Here is a 12,576-nt window from a genome sequence, read left to right as displayed (position 1 = left end):
AGAGGAAGAGGAAGAGGAAGAGGAAGAGGAAGAGGAAGAGGAAGAGGAAGAGGAAGAGGAAGAGGAAGAGGAAGAGGAAGAGGAAGAGGAAGAACAGGTGAATGGTGAGGATGAGGAGAAGAAAGAGAAAAATTAAGAAGAGGAGGTAGTGATGGGGCCATAAGTGTCAAGCAATTATTAGTAAATTGCGTCAAAAACATATAATATATTAGTGAATTCTTTCATAAATCTACTTTAAGATTTTTTATAATGGACGTGATCTATTAAAACTAGTTTAGAATTGTTGTTGAATAAAAATGATAATAAATAACTAACAACCTGAGTATTTCATCCTAATTACTTATTCTGTTCAAATAAGTCAATAAATGATTGAATTTGATTAGTTTTACTTAATTTGATCAGTTTTATCTCGGTTAAATCATGTATAATATAAATATACATATACATATATATATATATATATATATATATATAAAACCCGCTTATCGATCGATGTGTCTGCAAAGATGGAGCATACTATCAGCGGGACCTACAGATGTCCTGCATTGATGACCGGAAAGTTTTTGATTCAACCTACCATAGACTTATCATCTGTCTTTTGGAAAGCTTGAAGGTTCAACCGCAAATCGTGAGGTGCATAGAAAGATTGATGCTGCTTTGGAAAACAAGATTTACTCCTCTTTTGCCTTATATTATTTCCACTTACTTTTTACTTTTGCGGTAAAACCTACAGATCGAAAGTACAAAGTTACTAATGCATTTTCTATGGACGATCTTAAGATCTATGTTAACAACAAAGTGCAACTACATCTAGCTCTAGGGATTGTCCAACGATATACTAAGGAAATAGGAATCGAATTTGGGTTAAGCAAATGCGCCAAGGTTTATTTGAAGCAAGGAGAACTTAATGGCATCCTTGCAGACCCTGAGTTCGTCGATAGAAGCGCTATACGACACCTTTGCACTGGAGGGACATATACATACCTCGGTGTGCCGCAGAGCCGAATTCAGGACGTTATATCTGGCAGATTTGGTTTTCCAAACTGTTGGCGAGAAACAAAGTATCTGCAATGCACATGCTTGTAGTCCCGGTAGTACTCTATTCCTTTGAAGTGGCACCGTGGACAAAGAACGAGCTCAGATTCCTTGATTTCGAGACACGAAGGGTTATGCACATCAACAAAAGCATGCATCTAAAGTCTTTTGTTCCGCGACGCTACACGTCATGCCGTCAAGGTGGTCGCGGAATATTGTATCTTAAATGTCTTTACAACAGGATTATTCTGGGTACAGCACGTAGAGTCGCAAATGGAAGAGACCCTCTTCCTAAAATGATCCGGAAGCACGGAAAAGTGGGCAAAGCAGTGTTTTTGTACAGAGCAGCAAAGGAGGCTGCTGAAACACTCGGGCTTAACTTTAGTATTAGGGGTGAGCAAAATGCATCAAATCTTATCTACCTCGAGTTCTCACTCCTGAAAGCCCGGATTAAGAAAGCAAAAGAGAAAAACTTCCGTGAACAGCTCCTCGATAAGAGGATGCAGGGCATCTTCCACAGAAATGTGAAGGATCAGTCAATATCGTGTGAGTTAACTTTGGCTTTTCTTAAATCACCGGGATTGAAGTCTGGCACGGAGGTTTTCATTTTGGCATATCAAGTCGGTGTCATTTCCACCTTAACATACCGTTGTCACATTTTAAGCCACGACATTCCCGATGATAGCTGCAGGGCGTGCCATGCACACCCCGAGCATTTAGCTCACATACTATCTAGTTGTCCAACACACGCGGGAACGACCAACATTCAAAGGCACAATGCGGCAATAAGAGTACTTTATTACTATCTCTGTCACTCCTACGGCATTAACCTTAATATCGCTCCTCTAAATGCTCCTAGGGAAATTGAGTCAATTTTCGAGAATGGGAAGTGCCGTAAATAGTGAAACTTTATATTCTCGACAATTGTTTCTGTTGCTCACTCGAGGCCTGCGATGGTTCTTCTTCACTTCGAGAAGCGATCCATGTTCGCTATCGAATTTTCGGCACAAGAGGACAAAAACTTCATAGCCAAAGAGTATGAATAGAAAGGGAGGTATAGAGATCTTATAAGGGAGTTGCGACGATTGTACTCGGAATATTCTGTTAAACTAATCGTCCTTATCATCGGCGCTCTTTGAGGTGCATAGCTTTCCTGGTTAGTAGCCTAAAAAGCACGTATGCGTGTAAACAATATGTTAAATACTTGCGGGAAAAATGCAGAAGGCGGTCGTCCTTTGGTCGCTCCGTGTCCGTTACAGACTGCAAACGCCTATCTCACAGTCGTGAGGCATGTTTGTTGCTGAAATTTTACCGCGATTTCGCTGGGATCGGGTGCAGTTTTTCAGATTAGCACCCGCTCCCGGCAAAATCCCGTGGTTGTCCTTATGACAAACTTTAAATTGTACGTAATTTAAAAATAAAATGAAAAGAACGTACTATAAATCAGCGAAGTACCAATACGTAAGCGATACAACTTAAACGTACCTTACGATTTAAATATCAGAGACCAAAAAGCCTCGACCGTAGTTCTTGCCTTAGTTTTATTTAATCGAGTACTCTTTATCCCCTCCAAAACTTCCTTTTTTCATTCTTTCTCTTACTCATTCATTTTTATATGCGTCATACGAATTCGTGCGCTTTAGCACGTGTCAAATCTCGCGGCTTGGTCTCGCAGCCTACCAGCCACTGCTAGATACAAAGTACCAAAAACATGCAATTATAGTGCTTATTAGTGTGTATGTGTGCTATGTGTTTAGCATGCTTGTACGTGAGGGTTTAACCGTGCACGTGAAAATTCTTCTAGCTCCTTAAAATGGAAATCTCTTTGATTTTCCGGGATAGAAACAAGGCCTCAGGTTACCCTACGCACATAGCCACGGCTTCTAGGCCACGGTGTTTTCCGTGCATGAAGAAACCAAGCGCACAATCTAATCTATCTTTTTAACTTTTTGATTCTTTATGTTAAATAGCAACTATTTCATTCAGAAAATAGTTAAATTTTCATCTTTTAAGTTTTCACTTACTGATAGACTATTTTGCTCTTTATTTTTTTATCCCATTTTTATTTCATCCGTATTTCGTCATTATAAATCGCTTACCGTCCATGGAAAGACAAACTTATTTTACTTACATCTAAATTTTTAAGCCTTGCACCATCCATAAAGTTTTAAAAATTAGTTTTATGATTAACTTCACCATGATTTTATATGTCTGATCAAGTTTCAAATTGCCAAATTTTCATAGAAGTTTTCTTTAAGCATTCAATGTTCAACATTAATTACATGTCAAGATCTAAAATTTAATTTGTTTATAAACATAATTTTGTTTAAATACGACTTTTCTGGAACAAAGACGAAATTTACGTAAAGCTATTCCTCAACAAATTTTGAAACATAATCCCCTTGAGCACTATTGCATTTTACAATGATCAAAAAATAGTATATCGGAAATCTCAGTTTCGAAAAATAATAAATATGTATAGTCGCTCAAAAACCACCGGTCACTCTCGATCTAACTCACACGATAGAATAAAAAGTTTGACTAACTTGTGACTAAATAATTTCACAGTGGCTCCATCTATTGATGTTAGCTATTTACTCTGGATTTATAGAGGAGGCTCCTGATATAGCGAATGACGACCGATCTCTTAGTGGGAATGTAAGTTACCGATGGCCCCTGTTTTACTGACCAGTGGCAAAATAATAATATAAAATGTTACCGATCTACTTACTTTACCAGCATAGGGTAAAGTGGCACGAAAAAAATGTCCGACCTTCTTGTTTAATCGACTGATGGTAACATGGCTCCATAACTTACTGACACATGGTAAAATGATATTATACAAAATAACCGACCTGCCTGTTTCACCTACTGATGGTAGCATTGGTACCTACCTTACCGCCATATGGACAATGTTAATATGAAAAATCACCGACCTCCCAGCTTTACCTACCGATAGTCACATGACTCCCTACCTTACTAACATACGATAAAAGGATAATATACAAAATTAATGTCTATTCTATGGTAATGAGGCTCCCTACTTTATGCACATATAGTAAAATGGTAATTTAAACATAATCGGCTTGCCTAAATTACCTAACGTCACTAATAATCTGTATCCAGTATCAAACTTACTGTTTTACCAAACTGAATATTGAACAGAGCCCTACTTTTCTGACAACTCTCTTCTACCAACCGATTGTGCAATGATATCATAACACGAATCTACATTGCCGACCTCACTGTTTTGCCGACTGTCGGTTACATAGAATGAGAAAGAATCCTCCCTGGGTCAGTAGTTTGAACTGTTGTTATAAGATAGATTGTATATAGATGCGCTCTGAACCGCTTATTGTGCAGTGCACTTATTCATACCGTTACATCGTAAACTTTTAGTATCTTACTGTTCTATTAGCTTTAACAAACTAACTTTTATTGTGAATACTTTCAATGTAGAAGAATTTTCAGTGACATAACATAACACTCATAAAATTTTAAAAACGTTAGTTTTCCAGATTATGATCATGGAGATACAAAACAGTGAATTTGTTCAACCCGGAGGAATTATTTAACTTAGCCAAAGACAACATTTCTGAGAATCCTCTGCCATTTTGTAACCGCCATTTTGTTTTTTTTTAAAACGAATATCAGATTCTGAATCCGCTAACCCGGAAACCTCTAAGTGATCCTTTTTTTAATGAAAAAATCAAAATTTGTGAGAATCCTCCGCCATTTAGTAACGTCAATTTTCTTTTTTCAAAAACCAATATTAGATTCGTGAACTGCGAACCCGAAAACCTCTAAGTGGTCCTTCTTTTCATAAAAAATCAAAATTTGTGAGAGTTTTTTGCCATTTTCTAACCGCTATTTTGTTATTTTTTAAAAACTAATATCAGATTCATAATCAGCGACTTTAAAAACCTCCCAGTAAGAAAGTTCATCCCAAAATGATGACATTAATGAATCATGGCCTGCTTTTTGGGGATTTTGACCACTGTGCGTCGGTGTGATCTGCTGGCAAGTGATCTGATGGTTGCCTAGCCCTACTGCTAAATATTAATTTTTGTTTCCAGATTCAACTAGACATCCTTTAAAAAATTAGGAAAATATGCATTCATTTCTAAAAATGGTTTAGATAATTAGCGAAAGCAGCTATTCTTATCTAATCGCGGTTAGACATTAAATTCTCTGATATTTCATATAAAAACTATGAATTTCAAAAAACTTATCATTGCAAATCAGTACTAATAGACTTCTGTCAATTTGAGGATCTTAAAAAAAAGTTATATCTAGAAACTTTTTTGGTCAAAGTGAATTTTCTGGACTGTCTCGTTATATGTGGTTCTTAAAATCAAAAATCAAAAGACATTCAAAATTGGATTGTAGATAGGCTTTTGTCCACAGAAATGTACTTTTGGCAACACTGTGCGGCCGCTTTAAGGCTTCAAATCTCAAATGCTAATTACGAATGAAAAAAATTATTTGATCAAGAATTTGTGATGTAGTCAGACAATAAATGACTTGCAGATAATAACAGCGAAGTATCTGGCTGGTACATTCAATTATTTATATGTTCAATATTAGTTAGGTGAATCGCGCCCTAGACTGTATTTTAGACATCGTATAATTTGCTGAAATTAGAATAAAAGCAAAAAGGAAGTTGAAACATGTAAGTAATTGATCAAGTCTGAGTTAAGGCATCATAATACGAATATTGCACCATTGCTGTTTTTCAATTACCTCATTTATATTCTATAAATGCTATTTATAGTACAAATGAAAATTTTTTTATTTATGTGGAATTAACGTGGTCACAAATTTGTGGAGATTTATTCTTAATAATTTAAAATTAAAGTAAAAATATTTCGTTGCACATTTCATTTAACTGTGAAATTAAATCTAAAAAATGCATTACGTTGTCTTTATTGTGAGATTTAATTAATAATTATTCAGTTACCGTGTCCAATTTACGGCTTTGCAAATAGGCTGATACATTTTTGAGTCATAATGATAAGCGTCATGACATATTTTTACAAGGTTGGATACTAAAAATTGAATTTTCGCAACTCATGCAACACCTTGAAACTCGAATGCCTAATAAAGTAACTTACATATAATTTATATTATTTTCTATCCACAGAAACAGAAATATATCTAACTATACCATAACTAATGATTGATTGATTTATATTTGTAGTTTGTGAACTCTATATGCAATCCCGAATCTGCACTAACCTTGTGTTTCAAAGATAAAAAAGGAGACTAATAAAATACAGGTATTTTAGAATAATTAACATATCCCCTCCAATATATCTTTGATAAAGCGGCATAAATTGGAATGATGAATTAGGTAGCGACTAGTATATATATTCAGCAATATTTTACAGAGTGTTGTAATAATTAGTTTCACTACAGTTAAGCACTTTTGCGCACACAAGTTTTTTCTAGGTAAAAGAAATGAGGTTCGCTGGTACTCTACTTTTTGCTTTAGCTGTTCACGTTAATTCTACTGGTAAATATATAATAATATAACATACAGGAGAAGGCCAAAAAGTTTACTATTTAAAGACTTACTCACTTCACAAGTTTTCCTGGAATAATAATTTTTTCGGAAAATATTGCAGTGGAGTAATTATATCAGAGCACAATTCAGTAAAGCTTTACAATTTTAGACGACTTTTTGTAGACATTATTACTAAAAAAGTATGCGAAAAGTCTTGTCATGCATCCATCTCAATCTAAAAAATTAAAATTGAAAACAGCTGAAATACTGTACAGTAATACTGTACTGTAAAATACTGTAGTTTTTTCAAACACCTATACATTTATATGTGCCTTTTGATAATTTTGTAATTGTAGTTTTTTAGTAGCGTCTATTTGTCATTTAAAATTGTTTAAATTAAAAAGGCTGCCTCTGGTTGCATTAACAAATTGATTGACCATTTTTTTAATCGATAGATTCAATTTGTGCAAATTTTGGTCTGGCCAGATTGAGGCGCTATTTAAAAAAATGACAATGGTTCAGTTCAAGTGACTTTTCCTCAAAGATGCGAACACCAAGAATATTTTTTTAGATTTGCTCTCCGGAATATCTTTCCTATATTTTTAATAAACAAAACTTGTTGCCAGAGCCTATTTGAAGAAAAATGAATTTGCTATGTCAAAAGATAGAAACACAGTTTTTTCGAAAACGAAGTCTGATATGAAAAAGATTTGAGAGCAAAATTGTTACTTTGAAAAACCTAGAAATGTACTCAAATCCATAGCTCTTCCAATTTTTTAGCTGACATAAATCAGTGAAATTTTTTTAAAACTTGCTTTATGTATGTGAAAACTTGGATTTTTAAAATTAAAAATGGATTTTTTAAAGGACGGTTTCGGTGAATATTTTCTTACATATCAAAAACAGCCTATTCTTTAATTTCATAGAAGATTTTATAGAAATATATTTTATTCTAAAAGATAAAAAATGCATCCAGTTAGAATTCCTGCAAGAATTATCGAGACTCATTTTTAATGGATAGCTCCTCAGTTGCCAAGTTTCATTGCACGTTGATCATTTCGTGGCTTTTTTCATAGTAATTAATGTAAATAATAATACTTTGAAAGACCCCTCCCCCCGCTCTAAATGTATTGCGGTTTTTGTGAATTACCTTTATGGGTGGTACCTTTTTTGTACTTAGTGGTGATTTACGGTCTCGTATCCTGATCTTTTAAATAAAAAAGTACAATGATCAAATGATGAGCATTGCTCAGTGCAATTTTGATTTGATAATTGCTGACGTTATCTTCTCACCTTGATCATGTGACAAATCTCTTTGGTTAACTGTAAATGCATAAAACACTTGCAATAAGGAAAAAATTACCATTCTACCCACGACTATCTATGTATATATTTAAATATGAGATCCGTAATGTGAAAATGACAATTTATTAAGCGGGCATCAATTATTCAGAACAGTGATGATTCCATATGAGGATTAAGCAAAAAAAGTAGACATAGTCTTTTTTGGTAAAAATGAGTTTCGCATACTCTTACCATTTTCAGGACTGGAGGAGTTTAATTGTGGGCCCATTCATTCAAATCTCTCTTTAAAAATTGTGTAACCATTACAATATTTAAATTAAAATTCATTTCTTTGTACTAAAGTGTTCAATATACTTCTAAACTGCATGAATCCAAGTTCATATGTTCAATAATTCGATGATATCGTATAGCCAAAAAAGTTTTCTCAATATGACACTACTGAAATGTGTCTTCTATCTCTGATATCTTTGAGATACAGCATTTTTTAATTCTTAAGAATCATCTGAAATAGATTTATCATTATTTTTTCGCTTAGTCCACATTTATCATAGTGTTAATACCAAAAAACTGAAAATAGGGAAAATTTAATTCTAGAATTCGCCTAATCATTGACGCCCTTAATGTATAGAATTTAATTTTTATGAGCATTAACAGAATGGTTAAAAATATTGGTTCTACAAAACCATCAACATTGTCTTCTTTTGGCACCATGATCTATTACCTTAATTTTTCACTTTTTTCACAAAAATCTTACAAATCGCAAAGATTTGAAATTTTTTTTTGCATGTTCAGGAATTTCTGTTTTTTTTTCAAACTGATTGCTACAAAAAAATCCGGTATCCTAAATTCAGAAAAACTCTATTTCTTATTGTTTGAATACTCCGATACTTTGCAAAGCAGAAACAATAATTTGATCTCTGGCTTAAAAATAATTCACCTCATTTTTTTCATCTTGTAAAGAATTTAGAACTTACTTAGCTATCACTATCAATCCAATCATCACCCCTTATATTTTGTATACAAAATTCAGTTATTTCGTATCTTTCCAGTTCACATCTAAGTTTGCTAACACGTTGCTCCTATGTTTAATAATGTTCCTACATTTGTTGTTCTAGACTGTGTGAAGAGACCTTTCTCTTTTGTTATGTTGAAGACATAACCATAGCTGCATCTAAAAATAAAAGAAAACTACTCCTTGACACATTCTATTTCTACCATCCCAGTATTCAATCCCATTTAATTAACTGCCATAAAATTGGCTTAGTCACAGATTTTTCTTATTGAATTTCTAGGATATATGATCTGGAATTTAGAACCAATAACATAAATTAAATTACAGATAACTTGGAATATAATGGTTTTCTAACCTACTTATTGAAAAACCGTTTAAAAATGAAACTTCAATTATTTATTCCTTAATTTTTTTCTAAATCTAAGAAAAATATAAAATTTTTCTTATGTTTATTTCCCAGTTTGTCCACATGTAAGTTTTAGGTAAAAACATTCAAAAAGTCCTTAAGAAAGAAAAAGTGAAATTCATTCACAAACCAACTAATAGCTTATCAATATTTTTAAATATTCTGAAAGATAATTGTTTTGTCTATCCCTTATCTATAAAGATGCTCATACTGCTCTAACTAAACACTTTTTCATGAATAAAGTACCCAATACTATTAACTTTAGATATGAATATAATTTATGTTAGGACGTTTACAAACCTCTTACAAAATATTAATTATATACGGAATTTTTTTCTCATTGTAAGAGTATCTTTCTACGTCGTGAACCCATTTATCAAATTCATTGCTTGTATAGATTTAAAATCGATATTTCTACATACTTTGTATGTTCTTTAAAAACATAATGACTGTTCTCTCAATTGACGAGGGTCCAAAGAGTGACGAAACGTTCTAACTAAGAATTATCGGATACTTTATTTTGACTACTATTTCCATGACTTACTTCAGTACTCGATAATGTTGAGACAAATATGTCTACATTGTGCAAATAATACATAATTAATACAAATAAAGTAGCATTTTGTTACTTATAAAATATTAAGTTTGTTATAATGAAGTACTTGTAGACACATTGATTTACAAAACGAGGATACCATTATTTGCATATAAAAATTGTAATCGGAGAACTTATATAATATATTGCAACCATTTTGATGCTAAATTCATCTAATTAAATATAATTAAAATGCTATACTTATAAAAATTTATCTTACTGAAATGATGTACATAAATTGAGGAAAAAAGCGATACATGTTTCTTTACGATCTTAAGGTTGGAGGATAGAGCTATACCAAATATCAGGAATGTTTCTGAGTTATTTTTTGTTTGCAATATTAATGTTAGTTTACGTCGCGCAGCGGGCAAAAATCGCGAAAAGCTTACAAAAAGGAAAAAACAAGAAATCTAATAAGATTTAAAAGTTGAGGTTGTCTTACTGACGGTTATAGACCTCGGACAAACAATACAGAGAGCCCAGGTACTTTTAAAATGCTCATGTACGAAATGTCTTCTTGGTAACAACTACAATCAAACCGGTAAATTAAAAACTAAAAATAATTGATAATTTTTCTTACAATTGTTACAAACTCATGATAAAATGTTTTTACCTAATCAGACGGCAATCGTTTTAAAATAAGTACTGAAGTAATTTTTACTTCCAGTGATTGCCGTATTATTTTTTATTGATGAGTCAATAGAAAACTATTCTTACACATCCATGACAATTGGCAAAATTATGTTACTCACTGGTTTTTGGGATCGCTGATAACCAATTTGATGTCGAAAATTTCGAAAACAAAATTGCGGATGAAATATGACGGATGAGTATGCTAAATGACTTCCGATTTTTCTTAAATTTGTATATTTCAGAAAATTAGAACTTTTATTTAAATATTTTGATTTTTCAATAACTCAGTCGACATTAAAATATAATGCGGCAAATTTCTAAATTGTGATTTTTTACAATCAATTTTAGTTTCGAAACATTCCTTTCGGTATACATTTATCTCTGATGAGCCGGAAAGGAGGTGGTTGGAAGTTAAAATTTGAATTTTTAACCTTTTTCTTGGTCTGCTCTTATTACATAAAAGAGTTCATAAAAAGGAGAATTTCATATCGACTTTGATTGGCAATTTCCCAGGAAAACTGTAGATTTAAAGCACAATCATCGTCATTCCTAAAACTTACATATATTTGACTTGATTTGTGGAATAGAAACTACATGGAAAGTATCGTGATTGAAACCCTCCTTTGTGTAACATGTATGTTAAATTATTAAAAGATTTATTCATATTTAAATTTTTTTCGATTTTTCAGTTTGCTTCAATAGAGAGCCGTCCCCACCACCGGATGCATTTCCGGTTACTAGGACATTTCGCCTGGACTCAGATAAGTATAATGGTCTATACTTCTGGGATTTAAATACCGGCTTTCAACCACTCTCAGGTGCAGTAACTTTTGTAGTAAAGGGCGACACCATCGTTGGAAGGGGCATTCGAAATGTTATATATCCAATTTATGATAGTGAGCGCCATGTGATTGTAATAGAAGCCGGGCAACACAAGCGAGTTTCAAGTCAACGCGGGAATTCATACGGTCTATTCTCAACTTATTATATATCAAGACCAGAACCTCGGCCTCAACCTCCACGTTTCTATTTAATTTCTGCTTCGGAAGCAAATCTTTCTGATCTTCACTACTTCCCAGGAAATAGTCGTCGCCTGATTTCAGTTTCCGGTAACCTAAAATTAGTAGAGAGGTCAGGCACTAATACCATCATTGGATGGTACGCAAATCATTTTATTCATCCGTTATATGATGGTAAAGAACACTTGATTGTACAAAATACAGCAACTGGTATGAACAAGGAAATTACGCCCAATGAAGGTGTGGAATTTGGTGTATACTCACGTATCCCAGTTGACCCACCAACTTATCGGAATTATGCAAGAAGAACCGCATACCGCGTCGCTCACGGACAAACATCAGATAGTCGATTTGTACGGTCCATCAACGGAGCCTTCAACTAATTTAGATTTTCTTTTTTACTGCGAACTCTACTCGAAACGTTTCGAGCTACTGAAATTATATTGGAAGGGAATTATGTTATGATTTTCGATCTATATTATGAATATCTAATAGTCACTTACCTAATATTAGGGAATACACTCCATTGAATCAAATAAATACATGAAAAGTATGTTTTTTTTGCCCTATCAATTGAATTCAAATTTTATTGAAGCATGTAGTTTTACACCCAGCAAGATAAATTCATGATTTTTCAAAAATTCATATATATATATATATATATAATTAAACTTTTTCATAAGGACAACCACAGGATTTCGCCGAGAGCGGAAGCTAATCTGGAAAACTGCACCCGATCCCAGAGAAATCGCGGTAAAATTTCAGCCACAACCACGTCTCACGACCGTGAGATAGGTGGTTACAGTCTGTTACGGAATCAATTGGACGATCCAGCAAAAGTCTCGTGCACCCTGAGGACACGGAGCGACCAAAGAACGACCACCTTCTGCATTTTTCCGCAAATGTTTTAGAATATTGTTCACAAGCAGGGATGCTTTTCAGGCTACTAACTAGTAGCCATTATACAGGGGTATTTTCATATTTCGCGCCTTTAAAGTTGCATTCGGATTGGCCATTCGGCCAAGTCCGTGCATCTTCGGATCAAGTTTATGATAGTTTCCATTT

General features: G+C 33.6%; 1 protein-coding gene across 1 annotated transcript; it reads left to right on the top strand.

The window, feature by feature from the left end:
- The first annotated feature begins 6,457 nt into the window (after nt 1-6,457).
- Nucleotides 6,458-11,940, top strand: LOC117178956. Its single transcript, XM_033370543.1, has 2 exons — nt 6,458-6,550; nt 11,182-11,940. The coding sequence occupies exons 1-2, from the start codon at nt 6,496-6,498 to the stop codon at nt 11,892-11,894; spliced, it is 768 nt and encodes a 255-aa protein (XP_033226434.1). The 5' UTR covers nt 6,458-6,495; the 3' UTR covers nt 11,895-11,940.
- Nucleotides 11,941-12,576: the final 636 nt, after the last annotated feature.

Source organism: Belonocnema kinseyi, chromosome 8 (assembly GCF_010883055.1).
Source record: "Belonocnema kinseyi isolate 2016_QV_RU_SX_M_011 chromosome 8, B_treatae_v1, whole genome shotgun sequence".
NCBI lineage: Eukaryota > Metazoa > Arthropoda > Insecta > Hymenoptera > Cynipidae > Belonocnema > Belonocnema kinseyi.
This window is presented reverse-complemented; position numbering and strand designations above follow the sequence as displayed.